Source organism: Leptonychotes weddellii, chromosome 14, assembly GCF_054177405.1.
Source record: "Leptonychotes weddellii isolate Sample4059 chromosome 14, ASM5417740v2, whole genome shotgun sequence".
NCBI lineage: Eukaryota > Metazoa > Chordata > Mammalia > Carnivora > Phocidae > Leptonychotes > Leptonychotes weddellii.
The window spans coordinates 76,032,695-76,058,219 of NC_138382.1; the positions used below are offsets into that span (position 1 = coordinate 76,032,695).

The 25,525-nt window shown below is 56.4% G+C and overlaps 1 protein-coding gene across 4 annotated transcripts; it reads right to left on the bottom strand.

The window, feature by feature from the left end:
- Nucleotides 1–55: 55 nt before the first annotated feature.
- FAM78A (family with sequence similarity 78 member A) lies at nt 56–15,056 on the bottom strand. Of its 4 annotated transcripts, none has more exons than XM_081803784.1 (2): nt 14,810–15,056; nt 56–885 (listed from the first exon to the last, which is right to left on the bottom strand). In XM_081803784.1, exon 2 carries the CDS (start codon nt 735–737, stop codon nt 357–359), a length of 381 nt encoding a protein of 126 aa, XP_081659910.1. In that variant the 5' UTR covers nt 738–885; nt 14,810–15,056; the 3' UTR covers nt 56–356. The 4 variants fall into 4 exon arrangements, with proteins under 4 accessions (XP_081659910.1, XP_006734677.1, XP_081659909.1 ...); XM_006734614.3 differs by lacking the exon at nt 14,810–15,056 and adding an exon at nt 13,097–13,922; XM_081803783.1 differs by lacking the exon at nt 14,810–15,056 and adding an exon at nt 8,342–8,675.
- Nucleotides 15,057–25,525: the final 10,469 nt, after the last annotated feature.

Below are 25,525 nucleotides of genomic sequence, written 5' to 3' on the forward strand. Positions count from 1 at the left end.
TCCTCCCGCCCAGAACCTCTTAAAGAGGTGTTTAAAAAAAAAGAAGAAGAAGAAGAAGAACTGAAAAAGCAGTTGTTTCGGGGAGTCTTGCAAGTGAATGACTGGAATTGCCAGAAAAGGAGACCCAAGGTGAAGGGGGGACGTGGGGTTGGGTGTCCCGGCCGGGCCTCCCCCTCCCCGAAAGGAAGCAGGTGCCAAGAGGGCTGGGGGAGGCCATCCCGGGGCATTTGCACAGTGAGATCCGCCCGCTTGAGCAGGTAGAGTGGTTGTATTTTGCTGAATGACTGAAGAGTCCGTGTGGGTGTTGTTGGAGCAGTGTTATTATTTGAGTCCAGCCTAGCAGGGCACGCTGGCTGTTACCGGTGCTTGGGTGGGATCACTACCAGCGGCTGCCCATACTTGGGCCGCCACATGAGGACCTGAGCGTCGTTGGCATTGGGCTTGACCAGGGCACTGGGCGGTATCGGCTCGTTCTTGCTCAGGATTTTGGGCTGGTCCTGGGCGATGGGCTCCCGCAGCCTGGCGCGCTGGCCCAGGGGCCGGTTGGGGTTCACCTCGATGCTGAGCTGCATCCGCCAGTGCAGCGTCTGCAAAATGATCATGTCATTGGTCGAGGTGTTGGTGGCCACCAGCCACGTGGTGAAGCTCTGGTCCCGGTAGATGTTGGTCAGCTTGGCCACGTTGCTCTCACTGACGGGCACGGCCCACGTGACGCTGGGATAGAAGTTGTCGTTCATGCTGATGATGAACTTGGAGTCTCTCTTGGTGGGACCCACAATAGTGCACGTCTCTGTGGTGTTGCCGTACCAGGGGTAGTTCACTCCGTCTGAGTCACTGATGGCCTCGATCTTGCCCTCCTGGAGGTCCGGGAGCTCCCAGCTGGACCTGAGGACAGGAAGGCCAGTTTACTCAATCAGCCACTCACGAGGCTGCGTTCCCCCCGCTCTGGGGGTGGGGGGGTAGGGGCAGACAGTACACAGACATCCACCGTCCCATCTGGGTTCCCCCAGACACAGCCCCCTTCAAAGCCACATCCTGTTCTCCTGCATCATCTCATACCAGTCATCACTACTGTTACTATAATAATAGCTCTTGGACGGAAGAGGACACCAGCCTGTCTCCCATGTGGCTGGGGGCACAGCGGCATCCAGGGAGCCCCCCCGCCTAGGACACTCATCAACAATCGTGTCCATCCCACCAGACAGATAAAGACAGTGAAGCCGGGGCCGGGGGAGCTTTTCCAGGCAGCCTGACTTCATCCAGTGCTGTTTCCACCTGAGCACCCGTAATACCAAAGCTCAGGACGCTCTGCACCCAGAATTCTGCACAACAGGGTAAACCAGCAGTGCCCTCCAGGATATAGTACTTTCCAGGATGCACTCCTGTTCACAGCAGCATCATTCACAATGGCCAAGCGATGGAAGAAACCCACATGTCCGTTGGCGGGAGAATCGATAAACAAAATGCAGTCTATCCACACAATGGGAATATTATTCAGCCTTAAAAAGGAAGGAACTGTTGCAATATACTACAACATGGATAAACCCTGAAGACATCATGCTGAGTAAAATAAGTCAGACACAAAAGGATAAATGCTATATGATTCCACGTATAGGAGGTTCCTAGTGTGGTCAAATTCATAGAAACAGAAAGTAGAACTTGCCGGGGGAGGGGGAAGATGGGGAGTCAGTGTTTCACGGGTGCAGAGTTCCAGGCGGAGAAGATGGAAAAGTTCTGGAAACAGATGCACAACGATGTGGAGGTACTTAATGCCACCGAACTCAAAAACGGTGAAAATGGTCAATTTCGTTAGGCGTATCTTATCACTATAAAAAGATGCACTCCTCTACCCAAATGCATCATTTGATGTTAGCAGTTAGCAAATTTGGGGACACTCTGGGAGGGATGACTAGGAATGCGATGTTGCTAATTTTCCTGTTCATTTCCTTTCTGTTCTTTGTTTATTCCATTGAAAAAGTCACAAATTAGGGTAACACCTGCCTACTAGGCCACCTCCTGCCTGGGGCCCTGAGCTCATCAAAGTCCCAGGGAACTGGGGCAACAGCTCAGACAACCTCCCATTTCTGAAGTGCCCACCAGTCCCCGAGAGCCACCAGGCCACAGCAGCCACGGGTGGGTGGTAGCAGGATGAGCCTGCTGATCCGGCTCCCCTCGCAGGTGGGTACCTTGGACCAGAGAAGGAGTTTAGGGTCCCTGTCCTGGATTTATTAGAAGCCCATGCCTTTGCCCACCTGTGCCCGGGTGCCCGGAAGGCACCCGCTCTGTCCTCTCACGGTGGCTACACCAACTTGCAAAGGTTTTTATCAAAGGCAGAAAATAGGGCACCTGCACGGCTCAGTTAAGTATCTGACTCTTGACCTCAGGTTAGGTCTTGATCTCAGGGTCATGAGTTCAAGCCCCAAGTTGGGCTCCACGTGGAGCCTACTTAAAAAGAATAATAATAATAGTAATAATAATAAAAAGGCAGAAAGTAAACTTGCAAAAGGAACTTTGCTCTTCCACGGCCCCCTTTCACTGCCTAAGAGCCAGCTTGTTTTTTGTTTTTTGTTTTTTTTTTAAGATTTTATTTATTTATTCATGAGAGACAGAGAGAGAGAGAGAGAGGCAGAGGGAGAAGCAGGCTCCCAAGGAGCAGGGAGCCCGATGCGGGACTCGATCCCAGGACCCTGGGATCATGACCTGAGCCGAAGGCAGACGCTTAACCATCTGAGCCACCCAGGCGCCCAAGAGCCAGCTTGTTTTGAGGGAGTGGGACTCAGCACTAGAATGGCCCCTCTCTCCCAGCCTCAGGTTTGCTTCCCTTCCCCAGCCCCCAAATGCCTGAGCCTTGGCTCAGTCACAGACAGGTGACGGTCCCCATGAGCTGGCAGACAGCCGTGTCTCATGTGGGATATTACTCAGAACCAGGTCCCAGGGCATCTGCCTTCAAATCATCACAGGCCAGCGCGGGCTGCCTCTGCTCCCTGGGGTCCCAGTCCCTGCCCCTCCCCCTGGTCAAGGAGGTGGGAAGGAACTCAGGTAAGGGCACAACTTCCGGGGGACACAGACCAGCCTGGATCCAGCCCCAGTCCAGCTACTGATTGAGTCACAAATCTCCAATCCTCTGTTTTCTCATCAGTTAACTGTGGATAATTCTACCCACCTCGCAAGGTTTTTGTGATGATTAAATTCGTTAATATAGGGCGGCCTGGGTGGCTCAGTTGGTTAGGCGACTGCCTTCGGCTCAGGTCATGATCCCACGGTCCTGGGATCGAGTCCCGCATCGGGCTCCCTGCTCTGCGGGGAGCCTGCTTCTCCCTCTCCCACTCCCCCTGCTTGTGTTCCCTTTCTCGCTGTGTCTCTCTCTGTCAAATAAATAAATAAAATCTTTAAAAAAAAAAATTCGTTAATATAAATGGCAATACATGGAAGCTCCCGGAAACCAACTGAGGGAGGCACTTAGAGGTATGCCGGCCCTGGCTGACCTGAAGCTTTTTTGACCCCAGTTACAGTTTTTGGACGATACATGCTTGGAAGGGAGTGGATTGCATACGGTCACTGCCTCCTCTAAGATTCCCTGTTTGCTCTGGAATGACCTTGGACTTCAAGGCAGACCCTCAGTCCTTTGCTCCACGGCATGGAGGGGTGAGCTGGGACCCAAGCCCTGCACACACTGAAACTTCTCCTTTCTGCCCAGCAGAGATACTGTAGGTAGGCTCTGGTACACAGAGGCCGCTGAAAGGGGTGAGCTAGCCTCCCAGGACCGCACACGGACACAAGTGCTCGGCCAATGGGTCGATTGGGAGTAGAGGCATTTTGTGGGTAAGTGCAGACGCGCCTGTGTCCACCTTTGCACACACGAGCACAAGACACTGGTCTCCCTTGTGTCTACCCCCTTGGGGTATTCACTGGCTTCTGCTGGTCTTCAGGGCATGACCAACTAAAGAACTTGTGGGACCCAGTGCAAAGCAAAAACTCAAGATCACCTGTTCAAAAATGAAGAATTTCAACATGGCAACAGCAGAGCACTGAACCATGCGAGGGGCCCTCCAGAGCGTGGGCCCAGTGCGACCCTGCAGTCTGCACACCCAGGAAGCCGCCCTGCTGCCACAGGCCGCCTGTCACACTCCTGCCTTTGTCCTCTTAAGTGTGAGAATCCAAAGGACAGCAGGCCAGTCCAGGCTTGAAGCTGGACTTCAGAATGCTCTGGGATCCCCTCGCATCACGTCTGAATCAGACTCCTCAGCCTCCCTCACACCCCTTTTCCTGTGGCAGTCCCCATCCATCATCCAGTCACCAAACGTTTGCAGAGCACCCGACATCAGTGTTTGCAGAGCACCTGCACCCTCTGGGCACCTGGCACCATTCCTGACTCTCCTTCTCACCTCTAGATGACCCCCTTCTCTTTGCCTTCACCCTGGCCAGGACCTCTGCCCAGGTCTCCCACCCTCTACTCCTGCCTCCTTCAATATTCCCCAGAAGCCCAAGTGATCTTTTAAAAACGCAAATCTGTTCCCACCATCCCTGCCTCCAACCCTGTTAAACCTGCCATGACTCCTCATGGCCCTTGAAGCCGATGCAATCGAAGCTCAGGACCCCTCATGCTGGGGTGCACACACATACACACCCTCCCCAGGCTCCAGACCCACCAGCCACTCTCAGTTCCTCTAATGGGCCGTGCCCCTCCTCTTCCTGTGCCAGCTCAGGGCTACTCACGCCTCAGCCCCGGAGCCCCCCAGGAAGCCCACCCTGACCCTACCCTGTATCCGACGCCACTCCGTCCTCCTGCTGCTGCTTCCTGGCACAGCATGGCTGATTAAATAATCATGGCATCGTTTGCTGATGATCGCTAGAGGGCAGGAGCCGGGCCTCCAGGATTTGCCCTGCTGCCGGGTCTGGCCTGGAATCAGGCAAAATGAGCGCTGGAGGCCTGGATCAGGGACAGTGGGCAGCCTGCCCAGTCTGTCCTTCAGGGCCTGGGCCCCATGAGGGGGTCTCCTCAATGAGGCTAGAGCGCCCCAAGCTGCTCCTGTTGGTGCGCTGTCTCACCTACAGCCGCTGCCCCTCAAACAGCCCCTCCCAGCACGCGGCGGCCCCACGACACCAGTAGCAGCGCTCGTCCCCCAAGCACATCGGGTGTGCGGGGTTCCCCGTATATACACGTCTACGCAGCGCTTCTCCTCAACTACCCCGGGGCCAAGACTGGGGCGCCTTGGATGGCAGAGGCGCGGAGACAGCAGAGGCCTAGCTCAAGGTGACTCAACCACAAGGTGGCCGGGCCAGGACCCACAGCGGCCAACAGACCCTCACTCAACACGTGCACATGCGTGTGTATACACATATGCGGGCATATACGCACACGCGTACACACACAGGCCTGCCCAACACTGCACATACACACACACCCACACACACACGCGTGGGCATTCATGCGAGCTCTGAGCACCATGACTGGCCGAGGACGTAAGTCTGCAGGGGTTATAGAAGGGCCTTCCCTGGGGCCTCCTGGGTGGCTCAGTCAGTTAAGCATCTGACCCTTGGTTTCAGCTCAGGTCGTGATCTCAGGGTCCTGGGATCGAGCTCAGCAGGGAGTCTGTTTGGGATTCTCTCTCCCTCTCCCTTTGCTCCCCTCCACCCCTCATGTATGAGTTCTCTCTCTCTCTCAAATAAATAAATCTTTAAAAAAAAGAAAGAAAGGAAGGAAGGAAAAGAAAAGCCTTCCCTGGAGACTGAGGACGGGTGGAGGCTGTGCTGAGGGGCTGGGAAGCATCACCCAGGACTGGCCCAGGGCAAAGGCCTCTCAGTGGAAGGTGGAGGAACCCAGGGATGCCCAGGGCAGCACCTTGGGAGGGAAGGTGGGACCTGCTCCTTGTGTGACCATGGAAGACAGAAGCCCAACCCTCCCCGTGGCTCTAGGAAGAGCCCTGGTCCGTGCCGGGCAGGGGCAGTGAGCCTGGGCCTGGGGTCTCTCCCCAGCATGGACGGCCCCTCGCACCCCTGGGGCTCCCCGCCTCTCCCAGGGCTCTGACTGCATTTTGAGTTCTGGACCCCAGAGCCGGACTGGCTCAGCCCACCAAGCCTCAGAGCAGAATTTCCAAGCTTTACATCTCTGTTCATTTTGATCTGTCTACATATCTCCTGTATTATTATTCACTTAAATTTTCTTCTTAAAATCAATCATTTTTAATTTTTTTAATTTTTATTTTTTTAAAGACTTTCTTTTTTGACGGAGAGAGAGAGACAGCAAGAGAGGGAACACAAGCAGGGGGAGTGGGAGTGGGAGAGGGAGAAGCAGGCTTCCCACGGAGCAGAGAGCCCGATGTGGGGCTCGATCCCAGGACCCCGGGACCGTGACTTGAGCCGAAGGCAGACGCTTAACGACTGAGCCACCCAGGTGCCCCAAATCAATCGTTTTTTAAAAACTACATTCAGGGCGCCTGGGTGGCTCAGTTGGTTGGGCGACTGCCTTCGGCTCAGGTCATGATCCTGGAGTCCCGGGATCGAGTTCCGCATCGGGCTCCCTGCTCGGCGGGGAGTCTGCTTCTCCCTCTGACCCTCCTCCCTCTCATGCTCTCTGTCTCTCATTCTCTCTCTCTCAAATAAATAAATAAAATCTTTAAAAAAAAAAAAAAAACTACATTCAGTTTTTCCTAAGAAACACACTGAAATAACATGTTGGGTAAGCCAGATGTATTTTTTTCCCTGACATACATTAAAATAAATATGCTGCTTTAAATTCAAATTATACTTAGGCTTAACCAAGATCACTTAAATATTATTTCACATCCCACAACTGATGCCTGTCAGATGCTCTGAGTAACTTGCTTACAGACAAACATTTGAGGCTTGAGGACAAAGAGGGCCGCCCACACCAAGGTTTTTCTGCCCATGCTGGTCTCGGGGCCTCAGATGGGTCACATGGTCACTTAGGTCTTATCTTCCCCCACCCTCAGTTTTATACATTTCATGGTTTGTACAATTTGCAAAGAGTTTAAATTCAGGGGCGCCTGGGTGGCTCAGTTGGTTAAGCGACTGCCTTCGGCTCAGGTCATGATCCTGGAGTCCCGGGATCGAGTCCCGCGTCGGGCTCCCTGCTCAGCAGGGAGTCTGCCTCTCTCTCTGACCCTCCCCCGTCTCATGCTCTCTATCTCATTCTCTCTCTCAAATAAATAAATAAAATCTTTAAAATAAATAAATAAATAAATAAATTCAGTAAAAGTTTGTAACCAGGAGCCCAGTTTCCCGACTTCTGCCCCATGAGGCCACCCACAGGGCTGGCCCCTTCCCACCAGGTGCCTGCTCTCCGAGGGAGGGTCTGGGGGTGTCCCCCCTCCCTGCCTGCTCCCAGGGTTTCCCCCAAACAAAAACCCCACTCCTTCCGGGGCCCCGTCCCCTTCTTTGTCCAGGCCACAGCCCCAGGCCCCCCGGAAAGAACCAACAATAGTGCCTAATTTGAATTTTTAGTTATAAAAGCTATGCTTTATAAAAGCTGTGCTTTACTTTTTTTTTTTTTTTTTAAGATTTTATTTATTTATTTGAGAGTGAGTGTGCACAAGCAGGGGGAGCAGCAGAGGGAGTGGGAGAGGGAGAAGCAGGCCTCCCGCTGAGCAGGGAGCCTGACATGGGGCTCGATCCCAGGACCCTGAGATCATGACCTGAGCCGGAGGCAGACACTTAACGACTGAGCCACCCAGGTGCCCCAAAAGCGGTGCTTTTCTTTAAAAAAAAAAAAAAAAAAAAAGCTGTAGAGAAAAGTATAAAGTGAGAAACAAAAGCCGCATCTTCCATGCCTTCCCCCACCTCGCTGAGGTTACTCACCACATTACACTTTGGTAAACATCCTTCTAGACCTTTCTCTGCACAGACACGCAGTACATGTTCCCACTCACAGTGTTTTCTTTTTAACAAAACTGGGTTCCTACCCTACATATTTTACAACTTCATAACAAAATGCAACACGAGGATCATTCTCTCCCGAGGCTGCACCTCTGGGTCTGCCTGGTCGGTAGTGACGGCCTCCGTATCTCTCGCACCGGACACAGACCGTAATTCCCCGCCCCACTGATGGGCGCCCGACCTGCTCCCGGCGCTTTGCAGTTACGAACAGCGCTGGAGTTTCCAACCTCATACCTACATCCTTACGCCCTGGCTCTTCCGTTCATGCATTAGGCAATTTTTTTTTTTTTCTCTTTTTTTTTGGTCAGGAGATTTTTTTTCGTCCGCCTACTCTATGTCAGGCACTGGGCCAGGTGCTCCAAGTCTCTGTAAGACAAACTCCACAAGCGGAACAGCACTGAAGGGCATGGCTGTTTGAAATTGTCATAGATCCAGCCAAACTCACCTTCTAGAAGCTGTCTACATCGTGCCCCCTCCAACCGCGGGTGAGGCTGGCCACTTCCCCCCACCCCCACCCAGGACATTAGTGATCAGTTTCATTTCTGCCCGGCTCTGGTCAGCGAACAACAGAGGATCTCAGGATTTAATCGTTATTTCCCTGGTCACTGCGGCGGTCGGGTCCCTCCTTGCACGTCTCCGCGCGCAGCCAGCTTTTGTTTGCGGCACTGGGCACTCGGAAGGTGAAGGTTGGAGCCATCGCTTGGCTAGGGCCGGTCCGTGGGGAGCTCTCTTTGGGCCGGGCAGTCCTCCCCCCCAACTTCCTCCCACCCCAAAGCCTGGAAACAAGGACTTCCCTCTCCCACCCACGCCGCCCTCGCCTCTGCCAGGGCCCAGCAGATGGGGGAGGCCGCCTTCCGGTCCCAGAGAGGAAGCTTCGTCCTCGATTGTTCTGTGCGGGCCCGCGCAGCAGGAAGAGGCCACATGGTCCCCGACCAGAGCAGAGCAAGCCCCCTTGGGCAAGTGGCCTCAGGTCTCAGAGGTGGCTTCCCCAGCATAAAATGAGGACCCCATGAGGCCCTGGAGACACAAGGGAGGAAGGGGAGCCGGGGCAGCTGTGCACATCCCTCCGCCTGAAGCCTCAGTCCCTCCACCCCTGCCTGGCCCCTGCCCACCAGCCTCCCACGGCCCTGACGGCAGGTGTCACCACACTTCTGGCTGGAAAGACCCTTCCTTGCAGGTCTCCTCACTCACGGCTCTCATGCTGTAGGCGGGCCTGCGAAACCCAGCCCAGAAGAGAGCACAGCACTGCCACAGCAATCTTTCTGCTGACCCCACCAGGCATTGCAGGATTAACGACGAACTCGCAGTATTGACGGGGCCATGGATCGAGTGCGTGGAATGCACCGGGCACCGTGCCGAGCTCTTATCGCGCCTCATGTCATTTAGTCCTCACAACCACCCAGGGAAGGAAAGGACCGTTCTCCCCATGTCATAGATGGGAACAGAGAGGCTCAGAAGGGTTAAGAGACTGGCCTCAAGTTGGCAGCTCCAGTGTAGGGCGGGAGCTGGGATCCACACCTGGCTGGACTAGGACGTGGGGAGTTGCACCGTCCACCCACAGAGACCCTCTCTCTTAAGCTCTTCTCTCCCCTCCACCCCCAACCAGCCCTGGCCTTGGCCTCAGCCATGCCCCAGCCTCCCTGGGGGCCCCAGAGGAGGGCAAGCTAGGGACAACATGAAGCGCCTCCCACACAGGCTAGAAATTGTGACTTGTCACTTCGAAGGCTATGCCAGCTGAGAGGTGGCGGTTGAGGAATCGTGGAGGATGGGGTTGTGGAGGCAGGTGTCTCCAACAGTTTGGAGGGGGGGTGGCTCTTAAAGCAATGTGGGTTGGTCGAAAACCAGATAGAATCCTGTGAAGCTGGCATGGAGAGACTCAGCATGTTGCAGCTCTCCTCTGGAGGAGTCGGGGCATTACTGAGGTGGCGTGCACCATGGTTCCGTTTCAAACAGTTCAAACCAGGATGTCATGCTAGAAAGCTCTCCCGGATTAGAGATTAATTTTAAGCAGGGATAATGTGCAGGGGTATTATGGGTTTCAGTTAAGTGTTTGGAATTAATATTTTGAATACAAGCCCGTTTGTAAAGGAGAGAAGCCCTAACCTTAACCCCTGCCACCTAGCTGCCCTCTGCCCAGGCCACGAAGGCCCAGGGCGTGGGTTTCATTTTAATTATTCCAATTGTGAGGGTCTTGTCCAGTGGTTCTCAGTCAGGGGCGACTCTGCACCCCTCCCGGGGACATCGGGCCATGTCTGGAGACAGTTTGGTGGTGCAGGCGGGGGCAGAATGCTCCTGGCACCAAGTGGGCAGAGTCTAGGGATGCTGCTCCCCTATCCCACGGTGCACGGGACAGGGGCAGCTGGGGCCTGCCCCGTGGTCTCTGCTCAGTCCCACCTGAACACCCCTCGCTTTCTGTCATGTCGCGGGGTCAAAAAGACGAAAAGCATCGTTTGGCTTTGGGAGGATCACACCTAAAATGCTTCCATTTACACTCAAGAAGGAGCAGACATCGGGCTTTCTCCAAACGAGCCCTTCGCATTTCCAGAGGGCGCCGGTCGAATACAGAGCTCTGCCCACGGCTCAGAGGAGCCACGCTCTCTGGTAATTCCACTTTTTAATACGATTTGGCCGATGAGTACTAAGTGGAGTTGCTTCCAACTCAGCGGCGCAGCCACAGGATGGTCACCTAGAACTGTTCCCTTACTGGGCCCTCAAAGCCGCCTGCGGGGACTTCTTTCCCTATGCCCCCTGACAGCTGACACAAGGCACCAGGTGACCGGCCAGGGCCCCAGAGCCAGGGTGGTCGGCTGTTCTGCCCCCGGGCTGAGCCCAGGAGGGGTCGCTGCACACGGCCCACCCCCCTGCCAGGGAGCCTCAGGCTCTGCCCTCCGCCTGGGGCTCCTCCTGCCCCAGCTGAGGGCCCCAGGAAGAATGGGTGTAGGGGACACAGGGCCCCCCCATGCTGTAAGAGGTGCCCCAGGGAGGGGGAGGAAACAAAGGGAAGCAAATGGAGAGCAAAGAAAACGGCCTTCAACCTCTGAAAACGCAAATCATCCATGACTTGCACTATTTTTAAATTTTTTAAAAGGCAGGGAGTGGGCGCTGTGTAAAAGACGGAGACCCGGGCTCTGGAGAAACTTCGGGACCAGAAGTTTGCATGTATCCGAATTCTGCAGTCTCGGCCACGGTTCTCAGCTCCTCGCAGACACCAGGGCTCAAGCCCCTGGCTGAGAGAAGGATGGTCACGGTAACAACAACATCAAAGACAACAACCCTGGGCTTGGCGCAGTGCCGACCTCTTGACAAATGTCACCTCCCATAATTCTCGCAGTAAGCCAGGAGGCAAGGGCTGTGACTGGCCCTGTCCGCGGACAAGGAAACCGAGGGTCAGAGTGGCTAAGGTCATACCCTGGAAAGTGGCAGAGCCTGGACTCTGGCCCGGGTCCGCTCGACTGCAACCTAGGTGTGCACCGGACACCTCTAACCGGGAAGCAAGGACTGGGGTGGAAAGGGAAAGTCATCTCGGGTCTCCGGCCTCAGGCCTGCCTCCAGCCATAGTGCCTGAAAGGACACAGAGCCACCGCAGGGAGGCTTCCAGCCCCCCGGCACAGACGGGGAAGCAGAGGCCCCAGCCGGGCCTGCCTCTCCCCACAGCACGCCACCGTGTCTGTCTCAGCTCAGCGCCCCTGGTTCTCCCCCACTTCCTTCCTCCTGGCCCTCCTATCTTTCCACGTTCTGCGAGACCCTCTGCCTTTCCCTCCGCTTCCAGGGAAGAAGACAGGCTTCGCCTAAAACCCCTAGAAAAACCTTTGTGTCTTGTCAATTATCCCGGATCCTTTACAAAGTTCCAAAAGGCTTCTGGCTTAAGGCTTCCTAGGAGAGTCCACACAGAATAATTAAGAATCATGTTTTCCTTCTTGCCATGGAAAGTCGCCCCCACCTGGGTTAACAGCCACTTTTGAGAATCAAAAGCCTTCTGGGTATAGACATCAGGTTGACAGAGGGACAGGCCACCCACGCACCTCCGTGGGGTGATCCTGGTTACACCCCCCTTTTACGCTTTACCACCTTCCTCTTGTTTCCCTTACAACTTCAAAGGCGCCCCTGGAATTGTTAAGTGGAGAAGCGACAAGATCCAGTGTCCTGCCACCCTCCATCCCCTCCTCAGCCCCTCTAATTTCGGGGGCGGGGGCAGGATGTTCTGAAATCAGCGAAAAGGTCCAACTCCCGGGGAACCCCCTGCTCCGCTCCTCACTTGCAGAACCGGGAAGCAGGGTGCACAGGGTGGGAGGCTGCCCTCAGGGCCTGCCTAGCTCCCTCCAAGGGACCTCGTGCTCCGAAAGAGCTCTTTTCACCACCCTATCTTAGGGCGGCCCTGAAAGCGAAGTTGCTTTCCTTTCTATCGCTACTCTTTCCAGACCGGGGATGACCATCTCTGGGGCCAGAGAACATAGCAGGAAAGAAAACACAGGCCCCCCGTGTCCTGCACCAAGACGGGCATTGTCCTGGGAACATTCTGGAGACCAGGCTGGAGAGAAGAGGCCAGTGGGCTCCTCTCAGCTGTTAGGGCCCCTCTGGAGCCTTCTGGACACTGACACTGGATGTCTACATGCAGCGGCCTTCTGCCTTGGAGAGAGAAACACGCTACTCCGTGAAACAAACCAGGTCTCTAAAACTAGCGATCCTCTCTAACAAAACACCCTAGGAACAGCAAAGCATTCCCCCAGGTCCTCATGTGCCGCAGACACGAGTTCAAGCCCAGCACAAAGCACTGTACAAATAACCATGGAGGCATCCGAGGGCCCCATTCTCCTCCTGAGTATCGGCCACGGGGGCCTCCCGGGGAGGCCCGAGCCTGGGGGGGGGCCGAGTCTCAGCCTCTCTAATGGCCCCAGGACAGCACGCTTGTCAAATTTGCCAAAGAGGCACGTGGTGGAACGCGCCTCTACATTCTCGGCCTCTTGCAGGGAAGGACACAGGAACCCCAGGGGCTAGTGACAGAGGGAGGGAAGGTCCCAGAGCCATGACCCCAATCTGAATCAACAGGCAAACCCTTGAGATCACCTGGCCAAGAAGAAGTACTCAGAGGCCACTTCCATACCTGCCTAAAGCTTCCCCTCTGGCCCCCAGCCCCCACCCCAGGCCCCCAAGCTCCCCACCCTGAGCAGCCCCCCTAACACTTGCGGGGGGCAGTACTCACATGCCCTGCTCCCCGTACTGGTTGTAGAACTCCATATGGCTGCAGGCCTGAATCCAGCCGACGATCCAGGTCTCTTTCTTGGGGATGGGTGGCATGACCACCTGGGCCGAGGCCCGGAAGTGGGGTGTCCGGTAGCGGAGCACCACGCTGGAGGACTCATCGATGCTGGTGGGGATGGGGTCGATAGAGGCTTTCACATCAATCACCGTGATACCTTCCCGGAAGACTCTGGCTTTGCCCCCGATGCTCTGAATACAGCCCATGGCACACAGTACCGCTCTGATCTCCAGGGAAGGCCAGCAGTCCCAGAGGAGACTGGGCATTGAAAGGATGGAGGCTGCCAGACCCCAGTGCAGACGGTACTGCTCTCCAATCTCAAATCTCAAGACCGATATCCATAGGATAGAAAATGCACTGAGTACAGGGGCTTTGCCTATCACTATCTCAGGCCTGTTTATAAATAAGGATTTTGCTGCATTTCAAGAGCCCTGGGTTCTCTCTTCTTCTGCTAGCAGTGGACAAAAATCACCGATATTCTTTGGGTTAAAGAAAGGGAAGTTTGGAGGTTAATGGATAATCATGTTGTTCAGACATCCAGCCCTTCCGTGCCTCCCACGCGGGGAACGCAGCTCGGAGACGCTTCTGAAGTCCTAGGGCGAAGGCGAAGGCCGGCAGACACATAAATGTGGAAGGCTCGTCCCCTGCGCGGTGCCGCCACCCTCGCTGCCAAGGCCGACTTCCTGCCCTTCTGCCTTCCGCACGCGCTCGCTCGGGGCACACGCACCGGCCCCTCGCCCAACGGGGCCCAATCAATGGAAGAGCAGTTTCTGTTCGAGCGCGGAGGCCGGGGCGCCCTCGGGGGCGAGCGCCGACCCGCGGCTTCCAGGAGGCGAGCGCCGGGCTCCGGCCGCCCGCGGGGTCCCAGAGGGGCGCGGCGCGGGTCCCCGTCGGCGCCCACTCGCGGGCGCGGGCCGACGCCCCCACGCGGGCGCGCCGCGTCCCCCCGCCGCTGTCGCTGTCGCCGCCCGCCGCCGCGCGGGGCTCCGGGGTTGCTCTTGGGCCGCCGCCTGGCTCGCCGCGGCCGCCGAGGACCTGGTCGGGGGGTGGAAGGGACAGGGCGTCAAGGCCCGCCTCAAAGTTGAGCCGAACTTTGCTGCGGGGGGGCGCGCGAGGCGGCGACGCGTGTGCGCGGGGCGCGGGCTGCGGAGCTGACGGCGCCGCTCTGGGCGGTCTCCCCGGAGGCGGCGGCCCCCCCAACCCGCCCGCCCCGTCAGTGGTGGCTGCACGACCGCGCGCGCCAGCGAATAATCGCCGCCCGTGACATCTCCGCTGACACCCTCCCGACCCGGGCGTGGCGTGGGTTGGGGGGAGCGACCGGCTGGCACTGCAGTGGGCCGCGTGGACTTGCTGGCCCTGGCACTGTCCCCACCGCCTCGCAGCCAGCGCCGGCGCCCCTTCCCCGGCCGGGCCCCTCCGGCCCCCTGGGGGCGCAGTGTCACCCCGCAGGCCGGTCTGATCGGGCGTGCGCCCCTTCCCGGGTCGGGATCCCCCGACCCCGGAGGGCGCAGTGCCCCAGCCCCGCCGCGTCGGTCGCCTCTGTCCCCACCCTCACCAGCCCCGAGCGGCCCTGGGTACCCCGCGCGTCGGGCGCGCTCGCCGCCGCCAGGGAACTTTGGCGCGCACGCCCCCACCCGGGCGGCGCCACCGACTCACCTGCCCCTCGGGCAGCTCCGCGTGCCCCGGCCGCCGCCCTCCGGACGCCCCTGACCCCCGCCGCGGGTACGTCCGCGGGGCGTCCCTCCCTCCCCCGGACAGTGTCCTTTGGCTCTACTGGGGTCCGGGGCGGCCGTGGGCGCCCCCGGCCCCCACCTCCTCCTAGCCCGGGGCTGCCGGGGGGTGGCCGGGGGCGGAGGGGTGAGGCTCGGGGCTCTCTCGCCCCCGCCCCGAGCACCCGCTTTATTTTATGATCATTGTGAGCGTGCTGTCGCCGCTCAGCCGCGCCGCCGCGCCGCAGCCGCCTGGCGCGCCCCGCGCTGCCTCGCTCTGCTGCAGCATCGGAAAGGCAACCAGGTCAAACTTTGCAGAAACTCAGCCCCTGCGCCGGCCTGGCCCCGCGTCCGCCCGCAGCCGCCGGCCGGAGAGCAGCGCACGCAGGGACCGCCGCCCGCTCGCCGGCCCCGCGAGGATGCAGGTCCGCAGGCGGCGGCGGCGGCGGGCGGGCGGGCGGGCGGGCGGCCCGGCGCCGCCTCCTCCTCGCCGCCCGCCCTGCGCTCCACCCTCGCTCCCCGCACACAGCCCGCCCTCCCCTAGCTAACCCTCTCCCCGGCTCCCCCCTCTCTCTCCCTCTGCAGCTTGGGGGGAGCTGAGCCTCTCCTTGCATAAACGACATTTCCTTTTTGGCTAGCCCCAGGAATTCTGGGTAGTGTAGTTCGCGGCTTTCTGTCTCGGGTCCAGGTGGGCTCCTCTGCCCTTTGAACTGGGCAGCCTCTCTGGGGAGGAGGGTTGCACGGTCCTGGTATTCCTGGGGCCATGGCTGGGTGGAAACAGTGCAGGGGTCCTGGGAGGTCCCAGGGCTGGGAAGCTTGGGGTGGGGGAGAGAAGTCTGGGGAAATTGTTCCTGGGACTGAGCCTCTTGGCACCCTGACAGGTGGTCAGGCCTGTTGGGCCCCAACTGTGATAAGTGCTGCACAAGCTTCATCATTTCATCCGCCATCAGCCAGCCCTGTGGAGGGAGGTCTATTATGGGTACTTCACAGAGCAGGAATTCAAAGCTGGGAGACCCCAGAGACTTGCCCGAGGCCCCATGCTGGCAGGTGTCCCAGCTGATACTGGGACCCCAGAAGTCTGAGTGCCGAGGTTCAAGGAGGGTTTGACCCTGGACAGCCCTGTGAACCTCTCTCAGCTGCCTCAAGCCAATAGCCCCACCCCCACCTTGCAATTTACTCCCCCAGGGAAAGACCAGGTGGTTTGTGACATCAGAAAACCTGGCAGCCACATTAGAGTCGTGCTCTGCCCCTGCCCCACCCCCATGACTCTGACTTCCAAAGGTACCCACAGCCCGCTGGGGAGCAGGTCATCCGGCCACCCTCCAGCTAGAGCCTCTTGAGTGCCAGTGAGGGCAGAAGCTGGAGAGAGAGGGTTCCGGCCACTTTGAGGGATGACCAGCCAGGTCAAAGGGTCTGTCGCATGCCAACGCCAGCTTAGGCCACAGGTACCTTATCTCTAGTCCTGCTGACTGAGACGAAGGGAGGGTGGCCCTCATGACCTGTTTTCTGCTGCAGAGTAGAAGCCCAGACAGCACAGGTCTCCCAGGGACCCCGTGTAAATGTCCATTTCCACAAAGACGACTTCCCTGGCCTCTTAACCCAAGATGGCCTCTCCCCGCTGTCAAGTCATGGCCCCCCCAAAGCATTCTGCCCTCTGGGTCTCACCATGGCCTTCAACACCTCCTTTGCCTTCTGATAATTATTATGCTATTCCGTTTCTATGTAGGTAAGATATTAACTTGTGGGGATGTCTGTCTCATCTCCCAACCCTCATCACCCCCAGTGCCTGGAACAGAGCAGCCCTCACTGGCCAGGGTGTTCCCTGAAGTCACAGATGCCATCCTGGTGACAAGGACATGGGTGTTCCATGAACATGTGCCAAACTGCACATTTTTCTCATTTGATGTGAAAAAGACAGAGGCCAGAGCCTTAACCTTGTCACTAAACAGCCAAACCCCTAGAGATGATGCTGCCTGAGTGACCACTGACCCCGGGGTGGGGGGGGCTATACAGACAGAGACCCAGAGTTTGAGGGGCAAGAGATTTTCAGAGTCTGGATCCCCAGCCAGACCTGGCCAAGTCCAAAGCCCACTCAGTTCCTTCCTCCAGGCATGCTGCCCTTACTGGCTGGGGCCAGCCCCTCTGAATGGGATGGAACTGACCCCTAGTAAGCCCTGTCCCTAGGGAGTCCCACTGGAAGAGGTGCTCAGGTGCCCACAGGGTGAGGGCTCTTGCAAAATAGAAGCCCCCTCCCCCTTAACCTCAGCCGCATAGACACCTCCCCTTTCACATCACGCCCCATGCAGTACTTTGTCCTGGGCTAGTTGAAGCCTGGTTTTGTGGGCAGAGGGCTACAACAGTGTTTGTGGGCCTGTTCACCAGGCTCTGAGCTGAAGAGTGCTCCCCACAGGCCAGCCCTGACCTGGAGAGGGTCTCCAGGGGCTGGGTTCTTGTACATGCCCTGTCCCAGCTCCTGCTGGGCCCTTCAAGGCTCTGACTGCTTCCTCAGCTCCCCTTTGGCCCTCCTGCCTCCCAACTCAGTCTTCTTCCTGCTCAGCATTTTCTGGAGCTCTGTGGGTGCTGGGCACAGACCCATGGCTGCCTTAGCATCTGTGGAAGGCTCAGGGTGTATCCACACTTGTGTGAAAGCCTAGCATCTGCAGATCGGAGGAAGGGGACTTCTGGTGGTAATGTGCCCAACACCGTGGGGACACTCACAGTGCCCCCCGCCAATCTTTTCCCCTCCTCTAGACCTCAGTCTCCCTAGGGCCCTGGTAAAGTCAGTAAAGTTGCCAGTGAATGGGAAAGAGGGGGGACTGGATGCACAGCCCCGACGCCGGCCCGGAGATGGTGAACTCCCCAGTGTGGCAACTTGGGGACTCAAAGTATGGTCAGTGGGAGGGCAAGGTCCCTCAATTCTGGGCACGTTGGCCCAGAGAGGCCATAGAGAACCAGCCATACAACAAATCAGAGATCAAAACTACGTGGCCTGGCCCAGCTGGGTTTTCACATGCAGCCCGAACAAGCTGAGAGTCCTCCGAGGTCTGCGGAAAGAGCTGGATGGATGCAGCTTCTTCTCACTGAGCATCACGGTAAGCCATCATACTTATCCTCTTCACGGCCCTCCACAATGAGCCCACGAGCCAACTTCTGTCACCATGCCATTCTGTAGCTGAGACACTGAGGCCCGGGAAAGACAGTAGTGTGGATTGCACTCAGCAGCCCAGCTCTAAGACCCGGAGGCTGGTGATTCAAGGAAGCAGGCCCTCTCCCTGGTGTCCCTGTAGTTGTTGGGGCCTCGCTTTCATGGCCATCGGAGGTGGTCTCCGGGCTCCATCTCCCTCATTGGCCAACCTGCATCTCAAGGCCAATGCCAGTCCTTCAAGAGCTCTTGGCCTCCAAGGGTGTGGTCATCATGGGACTAGAAAGGCATTTCCCAGGAAGTAAAAGCCCTTGTTCTGCAGATGGAAATGTTAATGCTGGAATTCTGTTGCCCTGGGAAACAGAGTTCTCTCCTTAACTGTTTGGGACCAGACTGGAAGCCAGTGGTAAGGCTTGGAATGCCCACCTGGGAAAGAGTGGGCAAGGGCTGGAAGGCCAGGCAGATGGCTGGAGGTGGGCATCGGGTGGCCAGGAGGTGGATCCTGCTGCAGGGCTCACCTGAAGTCACTGATGTGCCCCACCTCTGCGGGGAGCAGGAATGGGATCTCAGAGAGGGCTGGTCTGTGGCCTCCCCTACAGATGGGGAGCGGAGGCCCAGTGAGGTCATCCAGAGAGGGCCCCCCGCATTAGAAACTAGGTAATTCTCCATTAAGAGGCAGTGGTGTGGTCTGGGAAACGTCTGGAAGGTGTTAAGTCCGCCTGCTTTGGGTGGCTGCATGTCTGGAGGCAAAGGCCTTTCCGGCCAGAAGTTCAGAACCACATTGCTTCTAGGGTGTGTTAGGCTCGGGACTTCTCAGCTGGCCCTTCCACCATCCGCACGTGCCTTCCTTCCCCAGTATTGACTGGACACCTGTGCTCGGCTGGGCGCTCAGAGGACGCTGGGGACACAGCCAGAGCCAGGACAGACAGCGGGCGTGGTCCCCACGGCACTTAGGTCCCATGGGTCAGAGAGACGTCAGGGTAAGTCCAGGAATGATGAATGGAGGTATGAGTTAACATGAATAATATATAAGTACAAATTCATACTTGAAATGGTTATGAGTAAGTATTGATTGCTATAAATCCAGATATAGAGAGTAAATCGTTTTGATTTGTGCGTGTCCAGTGTTGAGCTTGGGGAAGGGAGGGTAAAGGAAGCACTTCCCGGGCGGGGGCCGGGTGCGATGGTGTGTGTAGTAAGCATAGTAGAGGAGGTTAGAGTGTGTGACTGAGTGTATTTGCGAGCGTGTGATGGTGTAGGTGTATGTGACTGTGGGTTTGTGCAACTCTGTGTGGGAGGGTACACGTGACAGTTGTGTGTGTGTGTGAGTGGGTCTGGGTGTGATGAACCTGAGTGGTGTGGGTATCGATGAGCAAGTGTGTGTTTATCATGTATGACAGTGTGTGCCCTGTGAGAGGTATGTCTGTATGAGCGTGGGGGTGTATGAGTGTGCAGGATGGCACGTGCGTCCTGTGTCTGGAGAGGGTACATATGAGCACGTGTCTGTGGGTGAGGGTGAGTGTGCGTCCCCGTGGATGAGTGGATGCGTGTGTGATGGTGAGTGTAGCTGAGCACATTTTTGAATGTGAGTGTATGTGAGAGTGTGCATGTGTGTCCGTGCATACAGGCGTGTTGGATGTTGTTTCCCGGGCGGGGGTGGGGGTGGTAACCTGCGGGATGGAGAGAGTCCACTGGCCACATGGAGGTCACCTAAGGGTGGCTAAGGGGCTGCTTCTCCCAGCCTGGCTCCCAAGGGGGGGGCGCCCTCTGGGGGTCCCAGGTAGGGACTCTCCCCGCCCCTCTGGTCCGGCTTCCCCAGCGGAGCCTTCAGAGCCACGGTTCAGGGCATCCAAAGTCCTGCTCCCCCGCACAATCGTCGCCCCAGCCGGCGCCCCAAGGTCAGGGAGTGGCCGGAGTGCGCACAGACCCCGGGCCCCGCGCCTGGCGCCGCGCCCTCGCGCCCCAAGACATCTGCGGGAGTGGGGGTCCCGCGTGGGGGTCCCGCGTGCGGGCGCTGCTCCGCCGGTCCCCGCGCCCCGCGCCCCCTGCCCCGCCGCCCGGAGGCGCCCGGAGGCGGCGTCCGCGGGCTGGGTGCGGCCCGGATCGGTGCGGCACTGGGAGTTCTCCAAGGTGCTAAAATAAACCCCGCGAAGGATCAGGTTTCCCGACCGAAATAACCCAGGAGCGGCCTTCGAAATGCGAACTGCGAAAGCGATCCGGGCGGGAGCACCCGGGGTGGGGAGGCGGTGGTGAAAAATGCTGTTCGCAGGCCTCCCTCCCCCTCCTGGCAAGGGCCCCGCCGCTGCCCCTCCCTCCGCTCCCTCCAGCTCTGCGTCTCCCCGGGATGCCTCCCACCCGCCCCGCGTGGAGCTTCTCCCCCCACTCCCTTCCCTTTCCCTGCTGGGGTTGTCACCCCAAATAACCAGCCTCCTTTGGTCATCCGTCTTTGATGGTGAGGCTTGTAGTGGATTAGAGCCCAGCCTTCGGAAACACAGAGTCATTTATTTGATAAATATGTACTGGCCCCCTATTGTGGGCCAGACCCTGCCTGCCCCCCCCCCCTCGGGGCACATAGGTGAACAAGTAGAGGACAGCCCCTGCCCCATGGACTGACACTGCTGGGAGGACACGAGCCATAAACACACAGAGAGTAAGTGTTATGACCAAGGGAAAAGGAAAAGAGCGGAAGAGTTACGTAGCAGGGTGATGTTTGAATCCTGGGGTGCCCCTCTGGCTCACTCAGTGACCCGAACAGAACCCCTTCACCTCTGAGCTTTGATGTTCCCATTTGGGCGATGAAGACTAAAAGCCCGTCAAGTTACTGTGACAGTTCAGGGACACACACTTAGCTCCGAGTAGGCGCAGAGCAACTACTAAGTACCAGTTAATGATACACACGCTTAGTAGTAGTAGTAAATAGTAGTAGTAAATTTCTCCCTCTCTTTTTTAAAGATTTTATTTATTTATTTGAAAGAGACACAGGGAGAGGAGGAGCACGAGCAGGGGGAGAGGGAGAGGGAGAGGGAGAAGCAGGCTTCCCGCGGAGCAGGGAGCCCGACATGGGGCTCGATCCTAGGACCCTGGGATCATGACCTGAGCCAAAGGCAGACGCTTAACCGACTGAGCCACCCAGGTGCCCCTGATTTTTCTAATAATAAACCATTCCTTGCAGTCTTGGGATAGAATTAATTCCATCATGTATATGATGTGTTTTTAGACACTTGTATTCAGCTGATGTTTTAGTTGTATTTGTTTTATGTTTTACCTTTACATTCATGAATGAAATGTGTCTGTAATTTTCCTTTCTTGCACTGTTCTTGTCTGGTGTAGTTATCCAGGTTAGACTGGTCTAGTAGAGAGAGCCTCTCCTTATCTGTCCTCTGCAGTAGTTTATATAATATTAGAAGGATCTGCTCCTTAAAGGTTTGGTAGAGTTCACCTGTCAGTCATCCAAACCTGGTGTTGTTTGTCGTTGTTCCATTCCTTAACACAATCCTTGAATAAAAGAATATTTAATTTTCTAATGCTCTTTTTTTTTTTAAGATTTTATTCATTTGAGAGAGAGAGACAGACAGAGAGAGCACAAGTAGGGGAGAGGGGCAGAAGGAGAGGGAGAAGCAGGCTTCCCGCGGAGCAGGGAGCCCGCTGCGGGGCTCGATCCCAGGACCCTGGGATCACGACCCGAGCGGAAGGCAGACGCTCAACAACTGAGCCGCCCAGGTGCCCCGATCTCTTGTAAACATTTAAAGACAACAGACAGCAAGTGTCTGCTGTGTACAAGCTGCTCCAGATCCCACCACCCGGGTCTGAATCCTGCTCTGCCTCTTCCCAGCTGTGGGCCCTAGCAAGTCGCTTCAGCCTCCCTCAACGCCTGACAGGGCTAGAACAGGAAGGTTGTGTGGACCCCGGCCAGGTGGGGTAGTGGCCCAGCAGGACCCAGGTGGTCTGCTGGCTCGGGCACCTCCGCGTCACCTTTGCACTTCCCACTGGTCCTTGCACGAGGCCAGGTGCGTAGCCGTCCTCAAGAAGTGTTCCACAAATAGGCGAGTGAATTAGAGAGTGCCAAGCTGTCAGGGAATGCAGAAGCTGGGGGACCTGTGGCCAGAAGGGGAGCCTGCAGGCTCAGAGTTGCAGGGACCAGCCAGCCCACGTCCCATCTCTGGCCTTGACCAGCTCTGTGGCCTCCCAGGTGATGCCTAGGCTGCTCTTCCTCATCTCTAACATGGGAAAAGGGTGGTTGGACTTGCCCTGTTTGGCTGGAAACGTCTATAATCCATGCTTTTCCAGGTCTGGATACTGCAGTAGGTAGCTCAGGTTGACCCATCAGAGCTATGTGAATGCAGCTGAGCACGTGGTCTTCTTTGGCACTTGCCACTTGAACCACGTATTTATGTTCGTGTTTGTATATTTATAAATAAATTATGTTTCTATGTGGTGTGCAGGGGTGTGTGTATAAAGATGGCCATGCCAGAATAGTTTTGTATAGTCATAAAATGGAAACAATCTACATGTCCAATAATAAGAGGTTGCTTACATAAAATATGGCCCGTCCACATGACAAAATGCCAAGCAGCCACGGAAAAATGGTGGATTGTCATGGAAACATGGCCAGGTTTATATTAAGTGAAAACGTGCAGGTTATTTTTTTAAAGGGCATATAAAACAACCATCTTTTTATTTTTTTTTAAAGATTATTTATTTATTTGACAGGGAGAGACACCGTGAGAGAGGGAGCACAAGCAGGGGGAGTGGGAGAGGGAGAAGCAGGCTTCCCGCCGAGCAGGGAGCCCGACGCGGGGCTCGATCCCAGGACCCTAGGACCATGACCTGAGCCGAAGGCAGACGCCTAATGACTGAGCCACCCAGGCGCCCCACAACCATATTTTTAAATGCATATTTGTGTATATATGATACATACACATACAGTTTGTTTAATATATATTCTTTCTGATTATTAAAGTAATACTTAGGGGACGCCTGGGTGGCTCAGTCGTTAAACGTCTGCCTTCAGCTCAGGTCATGATCCCAGGGTCCTGGGATCGAGCCCCAAGTCGGGCTCCCTGCTCCGCGGGAAGCCTGCTTCTCCCTCTCCCACTCCCCCTGCTTGTGTTCCTGCTCTCACTATTTCTGTCAAATAAATAAATAAAGTCTTAAAAAAAATAAAGTAATATTTAGTTTTGTAAAATATTATAATAATTAGAAATGAGACGAGTGAGAATTCCTTTATAACCTGACCACCCTCATGTTAACAGTGGTGGTCTCCAGGCAGTAGGATTTTACCTATATCATCTGTATTTATTGAATTTTTTTCAGTAAGCATGTAGTATCTTGACAATAAGAAAAAAAAGTAAGGGTATTGGTAAAAGTAAACTGTTTCATGAACTGGCTAGTTATTTCGTGGGGTGTGTGTCCTATCTCCGCAATTAGGGTTCATGAAGAGATCAACAAAAGCATCGATTCAATGAATGAGTGGATTCTGAGAATCCTTGAGAAGTGGGACTGTGTGGTCTATGGTAGGGCCTCATAAAGGGATGGAGCCTGCATCTCAGCTGTCTGAGAATGTGAACAGGGTCACCCCACCTTACGGAGGGAAGAGCAGGTCCCAGGCTGAGTGAGCCCCTCACACCATCCTTCCACCAGCCCCCAGAGTGGGGAACAGAGGCCAGGAGGGCTCACGAGACTCACTTGTGATCACTAAGCTGGAGGTGGCTGAGCCACGGTTTGAACCTGGGGTGTCTCACTCCAGAGCCCAGTTGGACTTCATGGACCCCCTCAGCGAGAGCCCATTGTGGCCGTCAGAACCTGCTGGCAGCTCTGACTAGACCAAGATGCTGACACAGGCCTCAGGGTATTAATAGCCCCAATCTGGGCTGGGCTCCTCTTCCCTTCCAGAGGTCAGCCGAGGTCAGGGGCCCCACCCAGGGAGAGTGAGATGAGTTCCCTGGTGGAGAACTGAGCGAGCATTGTCTGGAGGCCCTTGTGTTCCTCCCCGGGGACTGCTTGGGAGTTGAACAGACACTCTTTTAGGCTTCTTGGCTGGAGGCCTTCAAACCTCTGAGCCTCAACGTCCTCATCTGTAAAATGGGGGTAGTATCACATCTTCACGGAAAGGTTGGTTGTAGGATGTGAATAAGTTAGAGCACATAGCTCAGCACAATGCCCACTATCCCCACGTTCTGAGTCCATCTCCATCTGCATGTGTCCAGGGTCTGGGAGGAGGCAGCATAAGCCATCATTTCTACCCAAGAGGCTGGGACATCCTCCTCTGTAGCTGTGTGGTCTGAATGGGGCCCTCTGGAAGAAGAATGCCGGGAAGTCTGCAAGGAACCCTGGATTCAGGGCTCCTGGAGTCTGGCTTCACACCAACAGGTATGGCATAGTGCCCAGACTTGGGTGGTGGGTCCTTCTGACGGAGGCACCCAGAGGGGAGAGAGGACTGTGCCTTTTCTGCTAAACAGGATCAGTTCCTAACCCATGGAGTGGAAGGCACACTGTGTGTCAGGGACCCTACTCAGTGTGTAACAAACATCATCTCATTGATCTCACACTAGCTTTTGAAAATAGACACTATGATTCCCACATTACAGGTAGAGAAACCAAGGCCCAGAGAGGCCAAGTGACTTGTTCAAGATCCCACAGCTAGTTGGTGGCAGAGCCCAGGTCATCCCCCATCTGTCAGACTCTGGACCCCACGGCTGGTGCCCTGTGGCCAGAGAGCACTCACCCCACCCCAGGCAGCTCACTGGTGCCTGGCAGGCTGTGGGCTGGCCCCGGGCTTCACGGGTGGGCTCCATGATTGGAAGGGAAGTCACAGCCTCCTGCCTCCAGCCCAGCTGGGCAGACAGGCCTTGGCTGCCCTGAATTGTAAGAGCAGGGCATTCACTCCTGACTCTTCTGCTCACCCTATACCAGTGACTTTCCCTTGAACCCAGGCCCAGTCAGCCCCATAAGGGCTGTGGAGACTTCCGGTTCCTCTAGTGACCAGGGGTAGGACAGAGAGGCCTGACTCAAACCCTAAATCCTTGACTGGGCCCTTTGATCTGCCCTCTTTGGGCTCTCAGCCTCTCTTGTCCTTTTGTGCAATGCACCAGCCACATGGGCCTCCCGGACCTCCTTGGGGTAGGCTCTACCCTGCCTGGGGCCTCCCACCTGTTCTTCCTTCCAGGGGAAGCCCCCCACCACGATTCCCAAGCCAAACCCAGGGCCGGGGTTCTGTGATCCTACCCCACATCTCTACACCTGCAATCATTTACATGTTGCATGTTTAATCCCCACTGCACTGAGCTTCCCGGGGATGGGGACGGACATTTCGTTCGCTGCCCATGCCAGGCGTCTGATCGCCGTGGGCCTGCCTGAGCTGCTGGAGTGCCCCTGTCGGAGACAGCCTCCAAGGGGCAGATCAATTACCAACAGATCAATTAGCCCTCCCGCTAATGGAAATCAGATCTTACAGATTGCCATTTGATTGGACTCTGATGCAGGGAAGCCAAATTCAAGACTGATTAAAACATAAAAATAAAA